This window comes from Giraffa tippelskirchi, chromosome 7 (assembly GCF_054371585.1).
Source record: "Giraffa tippelskirchi isolate mGirTip1 chromosome 7, T2T-mGirTip1v1.2.pri, whole genome shotgun sequence".
In the NCBI taxonomy this organism is placed as follows: domain Eukaryota; kingdom Metazoa; phylum Chordata; class Mammalia; order Artiodactyla; family Giraffidae; genus Giraffa; species Giraffa tippelskirchi.
This window is the reverse complement of record NC_137281.1, coordinates 161,332,383-161,351,184: the sequence shown is the minus strand read 5'-3', so window position 1 is coordinate 161,351,184 and position 18,802 is coordinate 161,332,383. Positions and strand designations below refer to the sequence as shown.

The following is an 18,802-nucleotide window of genomic DNA, read 5'->3' as shown; positions in this document are numbered from 1 at the left end:
GAGGAGCCTGGCAGGCTACACTCCATGGGGTTGCAAGAGTCGGACACAACAGAGCGACTAAGCCATCACCTTCCTGAGAGGATTCCGGAAGGGCTCTCTTGTCCCTTTTCACAGTCTGACAATGTGTGATTCGAGATGGTGATGATGATAAGTACCATGTATTGAGCTTTCACTATCGGTGAGACACCAGAATTTCCAGAAGTGAACTCTGAAGCATCCCTTTCAAATCTGTCCTTGCTGCAGGCTTGACAGTCCGCTCCCTCCATTCATGTGCTCAGGCCGGGCTGGACCCTGACCACCGTTGCCATCTCCTTTCTCCCAGGCTCCATCATCTCTCCTTGTTGATTGCGGGTGACCTCCCTACTTGCAGTCTTAGGATTCTTGACAAAGAGCCAGTCATTGATCTGTCAAAACGGAAACTTTGTCATACTACTGTTGTACTCGGAATCTTCCAGAGGCTTCTTATCTCATTCAGGGTAAAAGATGAAACCTATAAAGTGACCAGAACCTCTGTGCTGTCCAGTTCCAAAGGAAGGCCATAAGAAAAAGTAAAGAGAACTGAAAAATGATAAATAGGAAAGCTGAAATGGCAGGCTATAGATATGTACTTACTCTCTTTTCTTTCAGCCTCTTTGAAAAGCATAAAACTATATAAGGTAATAATTATAATGTATTGTTGAGTTTGTAACACATATAGTTGTGCTATATATAACAATAATGTCTCAAACAGGAGGAAGAGAGAGTAGACCTATGTGGGAGTAATGTTTGTATATATCACTGGAATTAAGTTGGTATGAATCTCACACTGTTTGTGATAATATATGGTAAGCCATAGAGTAACCACTAAGAAAATAACTTTTAAAAATGTTTGCTTAATGAAAAAGAAGCAAGGAGGAATAAAGGAACAAAGATATAAAATATACAGGAAACACAAAAGTAAAATAGCTGATGTAAGAAGAACAATACAAAAAAGATCTTCATGACCCAGATAACCACGATGGTGCGATCACTCACCCAGAGCCAGACATCCTGGACTGCAAAGTCAAGTGGGCCTTAGGAAGCATCACTACGAACAAAGCTAGTGGAGGTGATGGAGTTCCAGCTGAGCTATTTCAAATCCTGGAAGATGATGCTGTTAAAGTGCTGCACCCTACATGCCAGCAGATTTGGAAAACTCAGCAGTGGCCACAGGACTGGAAAAGGTCATTTTTCATTCCAATCCCAAAGAAAGGCAATGCCAAAGAATGTTCAAACTACCGCACAACTGCACTAATTTCACAGGCTAGCAAAGTCATGCTCAAAATTCTCCAAACTAGGCTTCAACAGTACATGAACCGAGAACTTCCAGATGTTTAAGCTGGATTTAGAAAAGGCAGAGGAGCCAGAGATCAAATTGCCACCATCTATTGGATCATAGAAAAATCAAGTGAATTCCAGAAAAACATCTATTTCTGCTTCATTGACTACACTAACACCTTTGACTGTGTGGATCACAACAAACTGTGGAAAATTCTGAAAGAGATGGGAATACCAGACCACCTTACCTGCCTCCTGAGAAACCCGTATGCAGGTCAAGAAGCAACAGTTAGAACTGAATATGAAACAACGGACTGGTTCCAAATTGGGAAAGGAGTACATCAAGGCTGTGTATTGTCACCCTGCTTTTTTAAATTATATGCAGGGTACATCATGTGAAATGTTGGCTGGATAAAGTAGAAGCTGAAATCACAATCGCCAGGAGAAATATCAATAACCTCAGATATGCAGATAACACCACCCTTATGGCAGAAAGTGAAGAGGAACTAAGCCTCTTGATGAAGGTGAAAGTGGAGAGTGAAAAGCTGGCTTTAAAACTCAGCATTCAAAAAACTAAGATCATGGCAAATAGATGGCAAAACAATGGCAATGGTGAGAGACACTATTTTCTTGGGCTTCAAAATCACTGCAGATGGTGACTGCCACCATGAAATTAAAAGCTTGATCCTTGGAAGAAAATCTGTGACAAACCTAGACAGCATGTTAAAAAGCAGAGACATTACTTTGCCAACAAAGGTCAGTATAGTCAAAGCTATGGTTCATCCAGTGAAGGTTGCTCAGTTGTGTCCGACTCTTTGCGACCCCAGGGACTATACAGTCTATGGACTTCTTCAGGCCAGAATACTGGAGTGGGTAGCCATTCCCTTCTGCAGGGAATCTTCCCAACCGAGGGATTGAACCCAGGTCTCCCGCATCACGGTCAGATTCTTTACCAGCTGAGCCACGAACTGAGCCGCAAGGGAGCCCTTGTGGCTCACACTGGGTTTTCTAGTGGTCACGTGTGGAGGTGAGAGCTGGACCATGAAGAAGGCTGAGTGTTGAAGAATTGATGCATTTGAACTGTGGTGTTGGAGAAAACTCTTCAGAGTCCCTTGGACTGCAAGGAGATCAAACCATTCAGTCCTAAAGTTAATCAATCCTGAATATTCGTTGGAAGAATTGATGATGAAGCTGAAGCTCCAGTACTTTGGCCTCTTGATGCGAAGAACCAACTCATTAGCAAAGACCCTCATGGTGGGCAAGATTGAAGGCAGGAGGAGAAGGGGACGACAGAGGATGAGATGGTTGGATGGCATCACCAATTTGATGGACATGAGCTTCCGCGAGCTCTGGGAGTTGGTGAAGGACAGGGCAGCCTGCGTGCTGCAGTCCATGGGGTCGCAAAGAGTCGGACATGACTGAGCGGATGAACAACAACAACAAATCCAGTTGCACCAGTAAAACCGTTCAGTGTGAGTGGACTAATAGGTACAGTCAAAAGGCAAGAGATTGTCAGGTGAGGGGAGATGTTAAGCCATATGCTGTTCATAGCAGACCTAGGGTGGGTCCAGAGGTGTATTGTTGCTGTTCAGTTGCTCAGTCGGGTCCAACTCTTTGCGACCCCATGGACTGCAGCACGCAGGCTTCCCTGTCCTTCACCATCTCCCGGAGTTTATTCAAACCTGTGTTCTTGAGTCGGTGATGCCATCCAACCGTCTCATCCTCTGTCATCCCCCTTCTCCTCCTGCCCTCAGACTCTCCCACAGCTCCACCTGTGGAGCTTCCGATTCAGAGGTATAAACAGGTTAAAAAGAAAAAAGGACGGGAAAAGATAAATCATGCAAACAGCAGCCACAAGAAAGCAGGAGTGGCTTTCATGTCTGTTATGCTAATAACAGACGAAATATACTTTACACAAAAAGTGTTAGTAAAAATAAAAACGGGTCACTTCACAGTGGCAGAAGGTCCTATGTTTGTGGATTGGAAGCCTTCATATTATTAAGATGGCAGTACTCCCCAAATTGATCTGTAGATTTAACAAACCTCTGTCAAAATCCCAGCTTATTTTCTTATGAAAATTGACAAAGTCATTCTAAAATTTATATGGAAAAATCAAGGAACCTTAGGATAGCTAAAACAGTTTTGAAAAGGAAGAATTAAATTGCAAGACTAACACTTTTAAAACTTGCTGCAAAGCTATGATAATCAAGAAAGTGTGGCAATGGAATAAAGATAGACATAGAGATAATAGAATAGAATTGAGAGTCTAGAAATAAATCCTCACATGTATGGTTAATCGATTTTTTGACAAGGATGCCAGTGAGGAAAGAATAGTCTTTTAAACTAATGGTGCTGGGACAGCTGGATAACCATATGCAAAAGTATGAAATACGTTTGCAGTAAGCCATGGAAAGATACTAAATAATGTTTTTATTCAGGAAAATGCAAATTAAAACCATAATGACACGCCACTACACACCAGACAGACCTCCTAGAATTACAGTGACTGAGAGTACCAGATGCTTGTCTTAGAGAGACTCCCGCTGAGCTCACATCCCTGCTTAGATGAGGGCATCTATCCTGTGACGAGATTCCAGACGTCATAGCTTCTGCTGTTGCAGACCTTTGGCTGCCTATCTGCCTTCCCAGTGTTGAAGCCTGGACCGCCGGATAGAGTTGGTGGGTCACTTTATAAAGTGTGCAACCCTGTACCTACAAATAAAGCATATTTTATGAATGTCAAGTGTTCTCCTTGGGCTATTGGCCTGTTCTACAAGTAGGAAAGCTACTTAATGTTGTTTTAGGTTTGTCTTCTTAGATCTGTAGTTAATTTTTCTTAGTCTCCCCAGTAGATGAAAGCAAAACCCTTTTTTTGTGCTCTGAGCAACAGTAATCTATAGCAGTTCTGGTTCCCATTTTATAGAGAAAGAACTGGCACCGAGAGAGACTTCATCTGCTCAGGTCAGGACACAGAGGAGCCATTGTCCGCGTGTTAGTCCCTCGGTCGTGTCTGACTCTGTGACCTAGTTCAAGTCTCGTGATTATAAAGCCTAAGTTCTTTGGATTATATCAAGTTGCCTCAAAGATAGGAGTACATTGGATTTTTTTTGTTACAACCCACTTGCCTTTGCGTTTCAGAGTGATGTTTTCAGACTCCAGTATTTATCCCGTGTAGAGGATTTGTGTTCAGGGCATAAAGCGCTAGGCGTCTGCGGAGTGCATACTGCATGCGAGCCCTTGTTGGCTTTTTAAGATAAATACACTGATCGTGACTTTAAAAGGTTCAGAATGTAGCAGACAAAGAAAGTATGCAGATATTTTCAGTGCAGCAAGATAATTGATGCGGTGTAAGTCGTAATAAGTACAGTGGCTAACGCAGGAACCTAATCAACTCTGCTTGAGTGGTGATTGAAGAGATAATTGAGTAGGACATTCACGGATGCGCAGGGATTCATCATGTGGTCAGCTGACCTATGAACGCCTATTTCTGTGCCATGACACACTGTGGAAACCATATATGCACAAACTTCAGTATTAGGTTTAAATAAGTAACTACTTAAAGGTAGAAAATATTCATTGTTAGTTTGCAGGAATGCTGTGTTCCTTTACACCTTTTTAATAATTTGTTTTGTGTTAAGATATAATTAAGTACAGAAATCCAGAAGTATCTGGCAAAATACAGAAGTCTTAGAAGGGCAGTGCTTTTTGCTGTCTTGTGCTTTGTAAAATCCATTACAAAACAACTAGCTTTTAGAGCTCTTTCATTCTGTGGAATCTGCTGTTTGGAATTTAAAGTTAAAAGGGCAAGATAAAAATTTGTGAGTTCACGAAGATTTTCCTTTGGTCTTTTATCAAATTGTGGTAAACTGGACAAATGACCGTACCTGGGATGCATGCTTTTTTCAGTCGCGTCCTCAGCTGTTTGAATCCACGCCTGTGGCTGTTGCTAGATGTATGCTGTTTCTCACACACAAATGCTGTCTGTGGCAGTAATGGTTAGTTTCTGATCAAACTATTGGCAGTTTATCAATAAATGTCTTCTTAGAGCCAATTATGAACTCTGTTGTGGCTTATTATTATTCAGCTCCTTATTTATTTTTCACTGTAGCTTTTTTGTCTCTTATTTCATTATTCCTCGTGGGATAAAAAGGGCAAATTGAAAGGGAAATGGGCATCTTTTCATTTCAGGTTTTGTTTCAGCTGTGTTCTCCTGCTTTTACTTTTGAGTGACATGGCTCATTAAGAAGGTTACCTGCTACTTAATACACATTTTTGGAAGGACTCTCCATGGACAATTCTGAAAAACAGGGAATCTGCTTAAAAAAAGTGACTGGCCATTACTACAAAGCAATGGCTGAGATTTCTATTTGCTTTGTTTTCCTCTGTTCATTTTACTTTGGTTGCTGTAATGGTTGGTGATTTGGTGCTGCACAGCAAGTTAAGAATTGTATGGTGATGGCACAGGTTTCTGATACGCTGCATTTGGGAAAATTATTTAAATATATGCAGATTTCACATAATAGTTTTAATAGCAATATTCAATGCTAATTCATTTTATTGCATTTTAGGGTGGTCATTAACTTATAAAACTGTATTTGTATGAATTTAGTAATATTTTCTATATGAAACTATATACTAAGAATTCTGCCAAAATAATATATTAAAATTAGTGCCTTACGGTTAATACAAACTTGTTAAAAGGAAATACTTCCTTTAGTTTATGAATACAAGTCAAAGACAGAAAAAATGTATTTCGTTTTTAGATTATATAAATGGTGGAGAGCTTTTTACTCATCTTTCTCAAAGAGAGCGTTTCACAGAGCACGAGGTGCAGATCTATGTCGGAGAGATCGTGCTTGCCCTCGAACACCTCCACAAGGTAAGACACTCCACTTTCGGGATTTGTCTTTTTAAAAAATCTGTTAACTGAGGTGATGATGGGATGAAGAGAGCTGGTGTGTTGACATGTCGTCGTCCTAGTGGAGATGGTGGAGGCCCACTTTACAGACCACAGGCAGTGTTTCAGTCCCATCCTTCCCTCTTTAAGAGTCTGTCTTTCCTTTTGTAGTTCCCGGGATGCAGATAAAAGTAGAACCTGAGCACTTTTTTTTTGGTTTTGTTCATGAAAAATCCTAACGCTTATTACACAATATCATTAGAATTAAAAAAAAATTTATTCTTAAAGTAACCTTTCAGATGAAACCACAAGTCCTAATATGTATTTCCTTAGTTGTGACTTACTCTGCTGCAGACTCTGCCTGTGTCCCTACAGGGCTGTCTCCCTACTGGCTGGAGGTAACTGGGAGAAGCACTGACCTGCACGCCCAGCTGTCCCACTGCCGGCTCGGGCTTTCTTTCCCGTTTGTTTTGCCCGTAGCTCCTCTCTTGCTCCCCCTCCATCCCTCCGGCTCCATGACCTTCATGTGACATGAGCTCAGTGACTAAAACTTCAAGTGGTATTCATGTATGTATGAATTCTGTAAAATGTTTGAATTCTGTAAAATCAGCTTAAAAAGAGAAAAAAAGTAAAGAAGTCGCTCAGTCGTGTCCGACTCTGTGCGACCCCATGGACTGTAGCCTACCAGGCCCCTCCATCCATGGGATTTTCCAGGCAAGAGTACTGGAGTGGGTTGCCATTGCCTTCTCCAGCTTAAACTTTTAAAAAAATATTATTTCAGATACTGTTAATCTTGATCCAAGATATTTGACCAAAAAATTTTTTTTAATGAGGACACATTATTGTAGAAGCAAACAGCCATTATGTGGATTAGGTTTGTATGTTGCCTAAGAAATAGAAAGTACTAGAATATTTTTTTTATCATAATTGTGTGAGACCATAAGGAGCATGACCTGAATCACTGAATTTGGATGATATGAGTACATCATAAAGTCACTGTTTTTCTTTGTTATATGTTCATATTCTAAACTGGATTACAGATAAAAAGAGATGAATGTGCTGATTATGGAGCACAAAAAGGAATGGAGAGAAATGAGGGGAGAAAGATGAAATTTTTAACGGGGCAGGGAGATTGGAATTGCAGATGGAAGCAATGGATGAGAGAGGCTGTGAGAAGAGATGAGAAGATACAGGAAGGAAAGGATGGAGAAATGGGTAGATCTAGGCCAGACAGAAACATAACTGGGCAGGCAGGTGGGGACAGGGTTGGGAACAGGAGTCCTAAGGGGAGTGAAGGAAAGTGTTATGAACAGGAAGGGAAGTGAAAGTGGCTCTGGAGCGCAGGGCTGCAGGGCCATAAAGCAAGGGGTGTGTCAGGTGGGAGCTGAAGTGCTTGACTGAAGTGTGGGAGGAGGCATCGGTATTCCTTCTGACAGAGTCTATGGTGTGGAGGTGAGCTTTATGCCTTTAGTTATTTTTGTGGGATGAATATTTACACACACATGTTATTATATATATATATTATACATGCATCAGATTGGGCCTAGGAATAGGCTGAAAAGCTTTGTTTTATGCTTAGAGGAATCAGATGTAATTTTTATAACATAAAAATGATGGTGGAAATCACCATAAATATAAGCATAAACACAAAATGCAAAGCTCCAACAGATAAACTAGTAAATTCAGTTTTTAAGTTGTATGAAAACTGTTAATTCTGTTTATTAAGGGGAAAATTTCATGAACTTTCATTATTATTAAAACAAGGTAATCAGAAACAGGTAGAGAATATGATGATACCAGATGTAAATGTAATTGATATGGAAAGTATATACAGATTAGATCTTTGTTCAGTTTCTCTTAATCTTACCTTGGAAAAAGAGAAATACAAAGACATATAGCACAAAGCCAGAAATGTTAATCTTGGTATGTCTGCTAACCCTGAATTTCTCAGGAAAGACAAAAGCGGGGAGTTTACTTGGAACTGATGTGGTAAAGCAGGTGGAAAATGACGTATTCCTAAAGTCTTTTCCAAAGAGGTTGTTTGAAAAAAAAGTCATGCTGGTTGTTAGGTGCTTGTAGGCTTCAAGTCAGATATCTCTTCAGCAGACAGTCCATTCACAATAAATAGTCATGTTTTGCAATATGGGGGGAAAAGGGTTCTTCAAAGAAAATTCCTAGTGTTTTTCCTTGTATAATCTTCTATTTTAATTTTAAGAAAATATCAAGAATCTTCTTTTTCATATATTTAGTGTCGATGAAAGCACACAGTCTTAAATTTGCTCATGCTCAGTATAAAAAGTTTAAAACATGTAATCCAGGCTGACATAACATGAAACATGGAATTCATATTTGTCAAGTACTCCTTGTGTAACTTGGGTAGATTTATGTATGTCATGCAGTTAACATGTTTTACTATAAAACTTACATACAGAACAACATGGAGGGATAGTTAGAAAAGTACAGTGTAATTATAGGCGCTCTACGGAGGGGTTAAAAAAAGGCCGGTGCAGGAACGGGTTAGCCAGGAAGGCCTTTTGGAGCCGTTAAGAAATGATGGATGTGAATTGGCTAAGAAAGCCCCTGAAGATCCTCTGGAGGGAGGATGAAATCCATCACGAAGAGTAACCCAGGGAGGAGCAGCCATCAAAGTAGACCCCAGAGAAGCTAGTCCAACAGAAATGTTCCCTCATTATGGGGAATATGGTTCCAGAGGCCCAAGGAGCCCAGCAGATAAGCGCTGAGATAGAGGAACTTAGACCTGCTCTGTGACTGAGAGTCATCACAGCACCCTGAGCAGGAGAATGCCTTTTTTGGTTTGTTTTCAAGGTTCATAATAAAGACTTTCCTAATTTATTTTTTGAAAATTGTTATTTTAAAATGCATCTTTGTTTGTTTTTACAGTTGGGGATTATATACCGTGACATTAAGCTTGAGAATATTCTGCTTGATTCTAATGGCCACGTGATGCTGACAGATTTTGGTCTGAGTAAGGAGTTTGTGGCTGACGAAGTGAGTATTATATTTTAATTTGAAGTTAGTAAAGCAGAATGTAAACAGTGATGAAAATTAGCTATAGAAGGAGCGTTTAATGGGATAGTACTAAACAAATTATGGACTTTTGTACAAGTTTGCCTGGAGGAACATTTTGATATGAATGACTAAGGTTTTTAGTTTGAAATTACCATGGAAACATCCTGTTAGAATTACAGTAACCCTTTCATGCATGTATCAGAATTAGAAAACCAAATTGCACATTTAACTTTCTCCATAAAATATGACTGAAATTTTTAAATAACGCTTTGGGCCTTTTAAGACGATCATGGCTTAGATAATAGCTGATGAAAAATGACAAAAGAGGGACTTTCCTGGTGGTCCAGTTGTTAAGACTCCCTGCTTCCAATGCAGGGGATGCAGTTTGATCCTTGTTTTGGGAACTGAGACCCGCATGCCCGCAGTGTGGCCCGAACAAAAGAATTACAAAAGCACACACAGTTTACATTACACTCACACAGTGGGACGCGGCGTTATGGCCCTTTGAACTCATTTGACAAAAATAGCAAGGATCTACCAGACCTGAGTTTTTAATAAGTTTGCTGGGGTTTTGTGCTCATACAAATTAAAATGTAATAACTGATGTACAGATTTTAAATATGGAGGACTTTGCATTTTCAATATTGATTAAAACTTGTTTATTATCAGATTTATTTAATAACATTTAAAATTATACATTTTTAGTTGTAATTGAATATTATGCAGCAGTTATAAAAAGTACGTTTTATGCAACGAGTTTTTCAAGAGAACTAAGTACACTGGAACGCCACTTCTTTTCTAGCCAAGAAATTTTGTAATGTACACGATTATAGTAAAATTTTTGTAGTAAAGGACTTCGTTGTTGTGAAACACATTCTTGGGTTCTAGATTAGGTGTATCTATTTCTGATCGTTTACGTTTTAGAATGTTGGGGTGAGTTAGATAAGCACTAAAAGTATGAGAACAGAGGACCCCACTTTTGTTTAATCACATCCATCTCATTCAATCACTTACGAGTAAATTTTTCTTGACCTCCTCTGCTATGCTAGGTATTGGCTAATACAGTGACAGATTAAGGGGAAATGGTCTCTACCTTCATGAGCCTGAGAATATAACAATATATTAGTTATCTTTGCTATAAAAATCATAGTTATAAAGCAGATGGACTTTTGAGGAATTTACTGCAAAGTTTGGTTTTTCAAACTTTTCTTCTTTGTTTAAAATTTTAGTAGCAAGTTAAAAAATGTGACAGATGAAATATGTTCATGGTTGTTTCCTCACTAAACCCTACTACAAGTAAAAGTAAAGGAGTGAAATAGGCACGCACGCAAAAGGGAGAGGGGATCACTGCAACTGGAAAACCGGACGATCAGTGGTGCTTTCAGAGAAAGGTCCAACTCAAAAGGGGGAAGTCTTGGAAAAAAAGAACCTCAGTTAAGTCCTCTTAGGAGGCCAGAAGGGGGAGCTTTTAAACTCGGCGGTGAAAACGAAGACCAAGAGGAAGGAGGAGGTGCTTCTGTTTTCTTAGCAGGAACTCGGCCAGTGAGAGACTCGTGACCCAGCCAGTGAAAAGCTATGGACACTGGGTTTGCCCTCAAAACTGCCTTTTCCCTCAATGAACATGGTCTGTTCTGCACTCTGCCTGAGCATTTTCTTGTGGCTCACGATAGGTATGGATCCCAAATTGCAATTCGTTGTTGATTCCCAATAAACGCTGTTTTGTAGAAGAAGAAAAAAAGGTGGGAGGAGGCGGGAGGAAAACGGCCACCGGAATCTGGGACGTGCACGGCAGAAGCAGCAGTCGCCGTCAGTTTAGCCCCTGGAGCAGCGGAGTCCTGAGCCAGTGCCAAGGAGGAGCCCCAAAGAGGGCTGGCCTGCCCCTCTGACCCCCGAAAGGCGCAGGGAGTGGGGGCACCAGGCAGTCCTCATCACAGGCATGCAGGACACAAGAGGATCTGTTGAGAGTCTATGTAAGAGACAGATACCTCCCCTCCAAGATCCCGTGTCTGCACTGCTGCACAAGGAAACCTTGCCGTCCTGACCCTCACGGAGAACCGCGAAGGTTAAACAGACAGACTGGATTCGGGGACGAGAGCCACGGGGCAGGGCGAGGACGCCGTCGAGGCCAGGAGGTGGCTGGGAGACCGACCCTCACCGTGAGACTGCCGTGGCTCTGCTGCCGCTGCACTCGGAGACAAGAGTGGGCAGGGCTCCTCTCTGAGAAGAGCAGCCTGCAGGGGCTGTCGCCTGGTGGTTCTGCCCGCGAGGTGGTCCGGCAGACCTCCCGAGTGACGCCTGAGGCTTGACCACAGCCTCAGCCACAGAAGCGCGTTCGAGACGGTGTCGCACTTTCTCTTTTTGTGTCGATTTCAGTGTTTATCTCAGTTTGCTCTGTCCTACCGAATATTCAGAACCATTCTGAGAAGGGATCTGTTGACTTCAGTAGACCATCAAAGGATCCTGGCATGTGAAGACGGAGGACCCCCCCATGGAGGGATCTGGTGATCACTCTTTCCTCTCTCCGTGGAACCATTCATATACTTACTCACTCACCCCATCAGCGTTTGTTGAGAGCCTTCTATCTGCTCGTCTTCAGGCTAGGTTCTGGTGATACAGCGATGAAAGAATCACTGAGTGCCTCCTTTGTTTCTGGACGCATGTAGCTGGTCATTTGGCAGATGGCAGAAACAGACTTTGGCCCTTTTTGTTAGAAACCAAAGCAAAAGTAAATAAAAATCAAGCATGACCAGAGTTACTGGGTTTTAATACAAATGAGGCAGAGCTGCTAAGTAGCTGTTTCACAAGGGAGGCTGGGTTTTTCGCTGGACATGTCAACAGCTACTCTTCAAGGGAATGAAGGGAATTCTTATCGGATGCCAGTGTTTGCACATTTGGTTGTTAGGTCCAAAAATGAAATAATGGGATTCAATCTGAAATGGAGAAGTAATTTATAGATTCTCTGCTTTTTCATCGAATGCAACCTAGCTGCATTTTGTGTAGTTATGTGTTATTGTCATGTGATGTTAAACCTTACAGTCCATCTCTCTTTTCCCCTCAAACGACCAGCTTACTCTTGTTCTTAGCTGAAGAGGACAGTACCACTCTGCCAGGCTTTAGGTTTAATTCTTAGGGCTCAAGGAGGAACCTTCTTTTTCTGAGTCCCCTAGACCTCCGTTGAATGATCCTGTTAACATTCGATCTAAGGATCCTACGTTCTGATTCCACCTGGCCTCTGCTCAGCAGGTTCCCTGCCTGCACCTTCTACACCTCAGCAATATTCCCGTCCAGCGACTTCTGTTTCAGCGAGCTGGCATGCCCTTGGGTTTCATGGGTCAGCCTGGCGTGTCAAAGGACCATCCTTCTTGGAATGAGCTGCTTTTCTGTGTGTTGCTCTGCCGCATCCTTGGTTTTCCGCGTGAGCTTCACTTTGAAGAGTTTCCGCCTTGGTTGCCGGTTTATAGAGAGGTTATGCATCTTAGTCTCTCACTGACCCCTCTCCTTCTCTACCTTCTTCTTCCACTTGGATGCTTCCTGTCACCGTTGAAGCCTAGGCTCTCCTGTCTAAGTGTTTTAAAAGGGAGAGATGGATGGCTGCGTGGACTGACTGGTGAACGGCGGGCAGTCTCAGGACCCCATATTCCCTTCAGCTCTTGTCCTGTGTTTTCCTTTGTCAGGATTTGTACAAATGCCCACCTGCCACCCGCTCCTTCACCCACTCCAGCTTGACTCGCACCTCCTAGCAGTTGACTGAAGCTGTTCTTGCCACGCCAGTGCTGACCTCCGCGCTAGGTGTTGTCATCTTACTGACTGCCTGGTGGTGTGGAGCTGGAGCTCGCCTCTCGGCCTGGCTGCTGCAACGCCGTGCTCGCCCGCCCTTCCTTCTCTCTCTCACGGCGTCTGCAGGCTTGTTCTCTTCTACCTGAAGGGCCCCTCCAGTTCAGTCCTAGGGGTTCTTCTCTCTCTATGCTGTGCTCGCTGCCCTATGCTGGTGCTTCCTCGGACTCCACGGCCGGCCCTCACCTCCCTTCCGGGCCCCTCGGACTCCACGGCCGGCCCTCACCTCCCTTCCGGGCCCCTCGGAGTCCACGGCCGGCCCTCACCTCCCTTCCGGGCCCCTCGGACTCCACGGCCGGCCCTCACCTCCCATCCGGGCCCCTCGGAGTCCACGGCCGGCCCTCACCTCCCTTCCGGGCCCCTCGGAGTCCACGGCCGGCCCTCACCTCCCTTCCGGGCCCCTCGGACTCCACGGCCGGCCCTCACCTCCCTTCCGGGCCCCTCGGAGTCCACAGCCGGCCCTCACCTCCCTTCCGGGCCCCTCGCACTCCACGGCCGGCCCTCACCTCCCTTCCGGGCCCCTCGCACTCCACGGCCGGCCCTCACCTCCCTTCTGGGCTCCAGCCCTGAACCTGCCGCTGCTGTGTCCCCCCTGGACTGTCTCCTTGGTTGTGGAAGCTCAACATTTATAACCCTGAATCACCATTCCCCCACCCAAAACCCACTTTTCTTAGTTTATCACAGTTTCATGTATCACAAATTCTGCTTTCATTGGACCTGGGAAATGTATTTTTCTATTTAATTTTCAGGATTTTACTTTGTTTGTTTGACAAGTCTTTTTATTTTTAAATTTTGTTTATTTTTGATTGGAAGATAATTGCTTTACAAAATTGTATTGGTTTCTGCCATACATCAACGTGAGTCAGCCCTAGGGATACTCAGGGCCCTCCCTCTGGACCCTCCCTCCCACCTCCCACCCAGGAACTCACTCTTAGACGTGTGTGGAGTTTCTGTTCGTGGCGTGCTGCTTGTCTGTCTGTGTGGTGGTTTTCTGTTCACTGTTGGCTGCCCCGTGTGGCATGGGGGACCTTAGTTCCCCGACCAGGGATTGAACCCACACCCTCTGCAGTGGTAGCACCGAGTCTTAAAACACTGGACTGCCAGGGAAATCCTTGTGTATTTATTAATTTAATATTCAACAAATATTTGGTGAGTACCTACTCTGTCCCAGGTAATTGTGCTAGACTCTAGAAGTACAGTAGTGAACATAACAAATTCCTGTCCTCGTGAGCCTAGATTTTAGAGGCATTCATCACTACGTCATATAATTATTTCTAGATTGTAGGTTGCTAACTAAATTGTATAGTGAATAAAATTCATTTATTTTAGAAGCCTTAACAATATTTTATATGATAATGAACACTTTACAAATTTGATTCTTTTACTGATATGTTTTCTCAACACAGAATTTGATAAATTCCATGAAATTCTGAAAAGAAAAAAAGATATTTCTAAATATCTGCGTGTTAATATGTGCTTTTCATGGATTTTTAAGGACGCAGTTCAGCGAACATCTCTCCAGCTCTTCCTGTGATTCAGGCTGCTAGGTAGTGAGTGTATGGTTCTTAACAATGAAGACTTGAAAGGCATTTTTCTAAAGAGGGCATCTCTTCTTACCTGTTTATAAGAAAATAATGTCAAGGCAATATATTCATGTGTTATTAATTACCCTATACTTAAATATGGTATATGCATTCTATGTTTGCATAATTTAACGTTGAGCATTTGAAAGATTCACAACAGCCTATTAACATGAATCCTCAGGTAGATAAATAAAACTGGAAGAAAAATAACATCCTGACACTTAAACACTTAAAACAGAGGCTCCGCTCAGTGCAGTCGCTCAGTCGTGTCCGACTCTCTGCGACCCCGTGAGCCGCAGCACGCCAGGCCTCCCTGTCCATCCCCAACTCCTGGAGTTTACCCAAACTCATGTCCATCGAGTCAGTGATGCCATCCAACCATCTCATCCTCTGTCGTCCCCTTCTCCTCCTGCCCTCAATCTTTCCCAGCATCAGGATCTTTTCAAATGAATCAGCTCTCTGCATCAGGTGGCCAAAGTATTGGAGTTTCAGCTTCAGCATCAGTCCTTCCAATGAACACCCAGGACTGATCTCCTTTAGGATGGACTGGTTGGATCTCTTTGCAGTCCAAGGGACTCTCAAGAGTCTTCTCCAACATCACAGTTCAAAAGCATCAATTCTTCGGCACTTAGCTTTCTTTATAGTCCAACTCTCACATCCATACATGACCACTGGAAAAACCATAGCCTTGACTAGACGGACCTTTGTTGGCAAAATAATGTCTCTGCTTTTTAATATGCTGTCTAGGTTGGTCATAACTTTCTTTCCAAGGAGCAAGTGTGTTTTAATTTCATGGCTGCAATCACCATCTGCAGTGATTTTAGAGCCCAGAAAAATAAAGTCAGCCACTGTTTCCACTGTTTCTCTATTTGCCATGAAGTGATGGGACCAGATGCCATGATCTTAGTTTTCTGAATGTTGAGCTTTAAGCCAGCTTTTTCACTCTCCTCTTTCATTTTCTTCAAGAGGCCTTTTAGTTCTTCTTCACTTTCTGCCATAAAGGTGGTGTCATCTGCATATCTGAGGTTATTGATATTTCTCCCGGCAATCTTGATTCCAGCTTGTGCTTCCTCCAACCCAGCATTTCTCATGATGTACTCGGCATATAAGTTAAATAAGCAGGGTGACAATGTACAGCCTTGATGGACTCCTTTTCCTATTTGGAACCAGTCTGTTGTTCCATGTCTAGTTCTAACTGTTGCTTCCTGACCTACATACAGGTTTCTCAAGAGACAGGTCAGATGGTCTGGTATTCCCATCTCTTTCAGAATTTTCCACAGTTTGTTGTGATCCACACAGTCAAAGGCTTTGGCATAGTCAATAAAGCAGAAATAGATGTTTTTCTGGAACTCTCTTGCTTTTTCAATGATCCAGCGGATGTTGGCAATTTGATCTCTGGTTCCTCTACCTTTTCTAAAACCAGCTTGAACATCTGGAAGTTCACAGTTCACGTATTGCTGAAGCCTGGCTTGGAGAATTTTGAGCATTACTTTACTAGCGTGTGAGATGAGTGCAATTGTGCGGTAGTTTGAGCATTCTTTGGCATTGCCTTTCTTTGGGATTGGAATGAAAACTGACCTTTTCCAGTCCTGTGGCCACTGCTGAGTTTTCCAAATTTGCTGGCATATCGAGTGCAGCACTTTCACAGCATCACCTTTGAGGATTTGAAATAGCTCAACTGGAATTCCATCACCTCCACTAGCGTTGTTCGTAGTGATGCTTTCTAAGGCCCACTTGACTTCACATTCCAGGATGTCTGGCTCTAGGTGAGTGATCACGCCATCATGATTATCTGGGTCATGAAGATCTTTTTGTACAGTTCTTCTGTGTATTCTTGCCACCTCTTTTTAATATCTTCTGCTTCTCTTAGGTCCATACCATTTCTGTCCTTTATCGAGCCCATCTTTGCATGAAATGTTCCCTTGGTACCTCTAGTTTCCTTGAAGAGATCTCTAGTCTTTCCTATTCTATTGTTTTCCTCTATTTCTTTGCACTGATCGCTGAGGAAGGCTTTCTTATCTCTCCCTGCTATTCTTTGGAACTCTGCATTCAAATGGGTATCTTTCCTTTTCTCCTTTGCTTTTCACTTCTCTTCTTTTCACAGCTATTTGTAAGGCCTCTCAGACAGCCATTTTGCTTTTTTGCAGTTCTTTTTCTTGGTAAGTAGTATTCAAGATCATAAAAATGAATGAGAATACCTATAGAGTCAGTATAGATAGAAAAGAAAAAAACAACAAAGGTTTAAACTCTGAGCTGTTGCATTGTTAAGAGAGTCAGAAGAGCAAGAGGAACGAGCAAAGAAGACGGAGAAAAAGGGACGAGGAGTTTGGGAAGAAAACAGGCGTGTACGTTGTCTCAGAAGCTAAGTGAAAAAGTGTTTCAGGGATGAAGATGAGCAGCCAGGTCAAATACTGTTGTTAGATGAGATGACACAGAACTGAAGATCGCTGATCACTGGCTCAGTTTAACCTGAGGGGAGGGAGACTGGGGAGTAGACGCATTGTCGGCCCCAAATACAGGAAAAGAGTTAAACCCACACTTAGCGTCACAGGCACAGGCGAAGAGTGGATGGTGGATTGAATTTAATCTCGTTTAGTACCCTTACTTTGTGTAATATATTATACCTATAAACAGTATATACTGTTAGCTTGTGTTTCTAAAGTGTACATAAAAGGCATATTGTATTGTGAATTGTTTTTATTTGACTTGTTTTTGAAATTTGTACAAGTTGATAAATAAGAATCTGTTTCTTATACTTTAGCTGCCATGTGATGTTCTTCTATATGAATTATCCAGTTGTTTGTCCATCTGCCTCTGAGACACATTTAGGCTTCTTGTCTTCTAGCACAGGGTTGCAGTGATTTTCTAATGTTCCTGGTTTGTTGGAGTCCTTTAACTATTCTAACTACTCATCCTTGATAATTATGTATTTTGTGAATTTCTTTTTCAATTTTTTTACTTGTCTTCAACTGTGATTAATGATGTTTTTGCCATTATCAGATTTGGCATTTTAATATAATCAAATTTACCCATCTCTTAAGATTTACATGCTTTGAATCTTTAAAAAGATTTTAAATTGTGGCAAAATACACATAACATAAAAATTACCATCTTACAGAAAGAGACATATAAATATCGTATAGTGACACATATATATGGAATCTAAAAAGATGGCACTGATGAATCTATTTTCAGGGCATCAGAGGAGAAACAGACGTAGAGAACAGACCTACAGACGTGGGAGAAGGGGGTGGTGAATGGAGAGAGCAACATGGAGACGCACAGCGCCATGTGTGAAACAGATAGCATGGGGACCGGCTGCGGGCTGGGCTGGGGAGGGAGACGGGAGGGGGTCCGGGAGGGAGGGGACGTGCGTGTGCCTGTGGCCGATTCTGGTTGATACATGACGACACCACAGAGTTCTGAAAAGCAATTATCCTTCAATTAAAAAGATTTTTAAAAGATGGCCATCTTAACCACTTTTAAGTGTACAGGTCAGTGTGTTAACTGTTCACATTTTATGCAACAGACCCTATAACTTTTTCAACTTGCAAAACTGAATTCTGTACCCACTGAACAACTCCCCGTTTTCCCCTCCTCCTAACCCCCAGTAGCCACTGTTCATCTTTCTGTTTGTATGAGTCTGACTGTTTTAGAGGCCTGATATAAGTGGGATCATACAGTCTTTGTCTGGTGTGACTGCCTGACCTCAGTTAGGGCAGCGCCTTCAGTGTTTGTCTGTGGTGTGGCACGTGACAGAATTTCCTTCCTTGTAAAGACTGTCATTCTGTGTATGTACCATCTTTTGTTTATCCATTCATCCTCTGATGGACACGAGTCACTTCCACTTACTGGCTGTTGTGAATAACTCTGCAGTGTACATGGTGTACCGATATCTCATTGACATCATGCTTTCAGTTCTTTTGCGTAGATGCCCAGAAGTGGAGTTGCTGGATCTTGTAACAATTGTATTTTCAATTTTTTGAGGAACCTGCATACTGTTTTCCATTGTAGCTGCACCGTTTTGCGTTCCTATCCACAGAGCACAAGGGTTCCAGTTTCTGCACATTCTCACCTATACTTGTTATTTCTGCTTTTTGATCCTGGCCCTCCTAGTGGATATGAAGAGATATCTCATTGAAGATTTAATTTGCGTTTCTGT

The 18,802-nt window shown here is 42.5% G+C and overlaps 1 protein-coding gene across 8 annotated transcripts in view; it reads left to right on the top strand.

Annotated features, from left to right (window-relative positions):
* Positions 1 to 18,802, top strand: part of RPS6KA5 (ribosomal protein S6 kinase A5) — a 184,832-nt gene that overhangs the window by 101,637 nt on the left and 64,393 nt on the right. For 6 of the 8 annotated variants that reach the window (XR_014059767.1, XR_014059769.1, XR_014059768.1 and 3 more), the window contains 2 exons: positions 6,060 to 6,175; positions 9,095 to 9,202. The exons of the other annotated variants lie outside the window; for them this stretch is intronic. Coding sequence is in view for 3 of the 6 variants with exons in the window: in XM_081510895.1 (XP_081367021.1) it covers positions 6,060 to 6,175; positions 9,095 to 9,202 (224 nt within the window). In the remaining 3 variants the exon portion in view is untranslated. The remainder of the gene's footprint in view (positions 1 to 6,059; positions 6,176 to 9,094; positions 9,203 to 18,802) is intronic. 8 annotated transcript variants of the gene reach the window in all.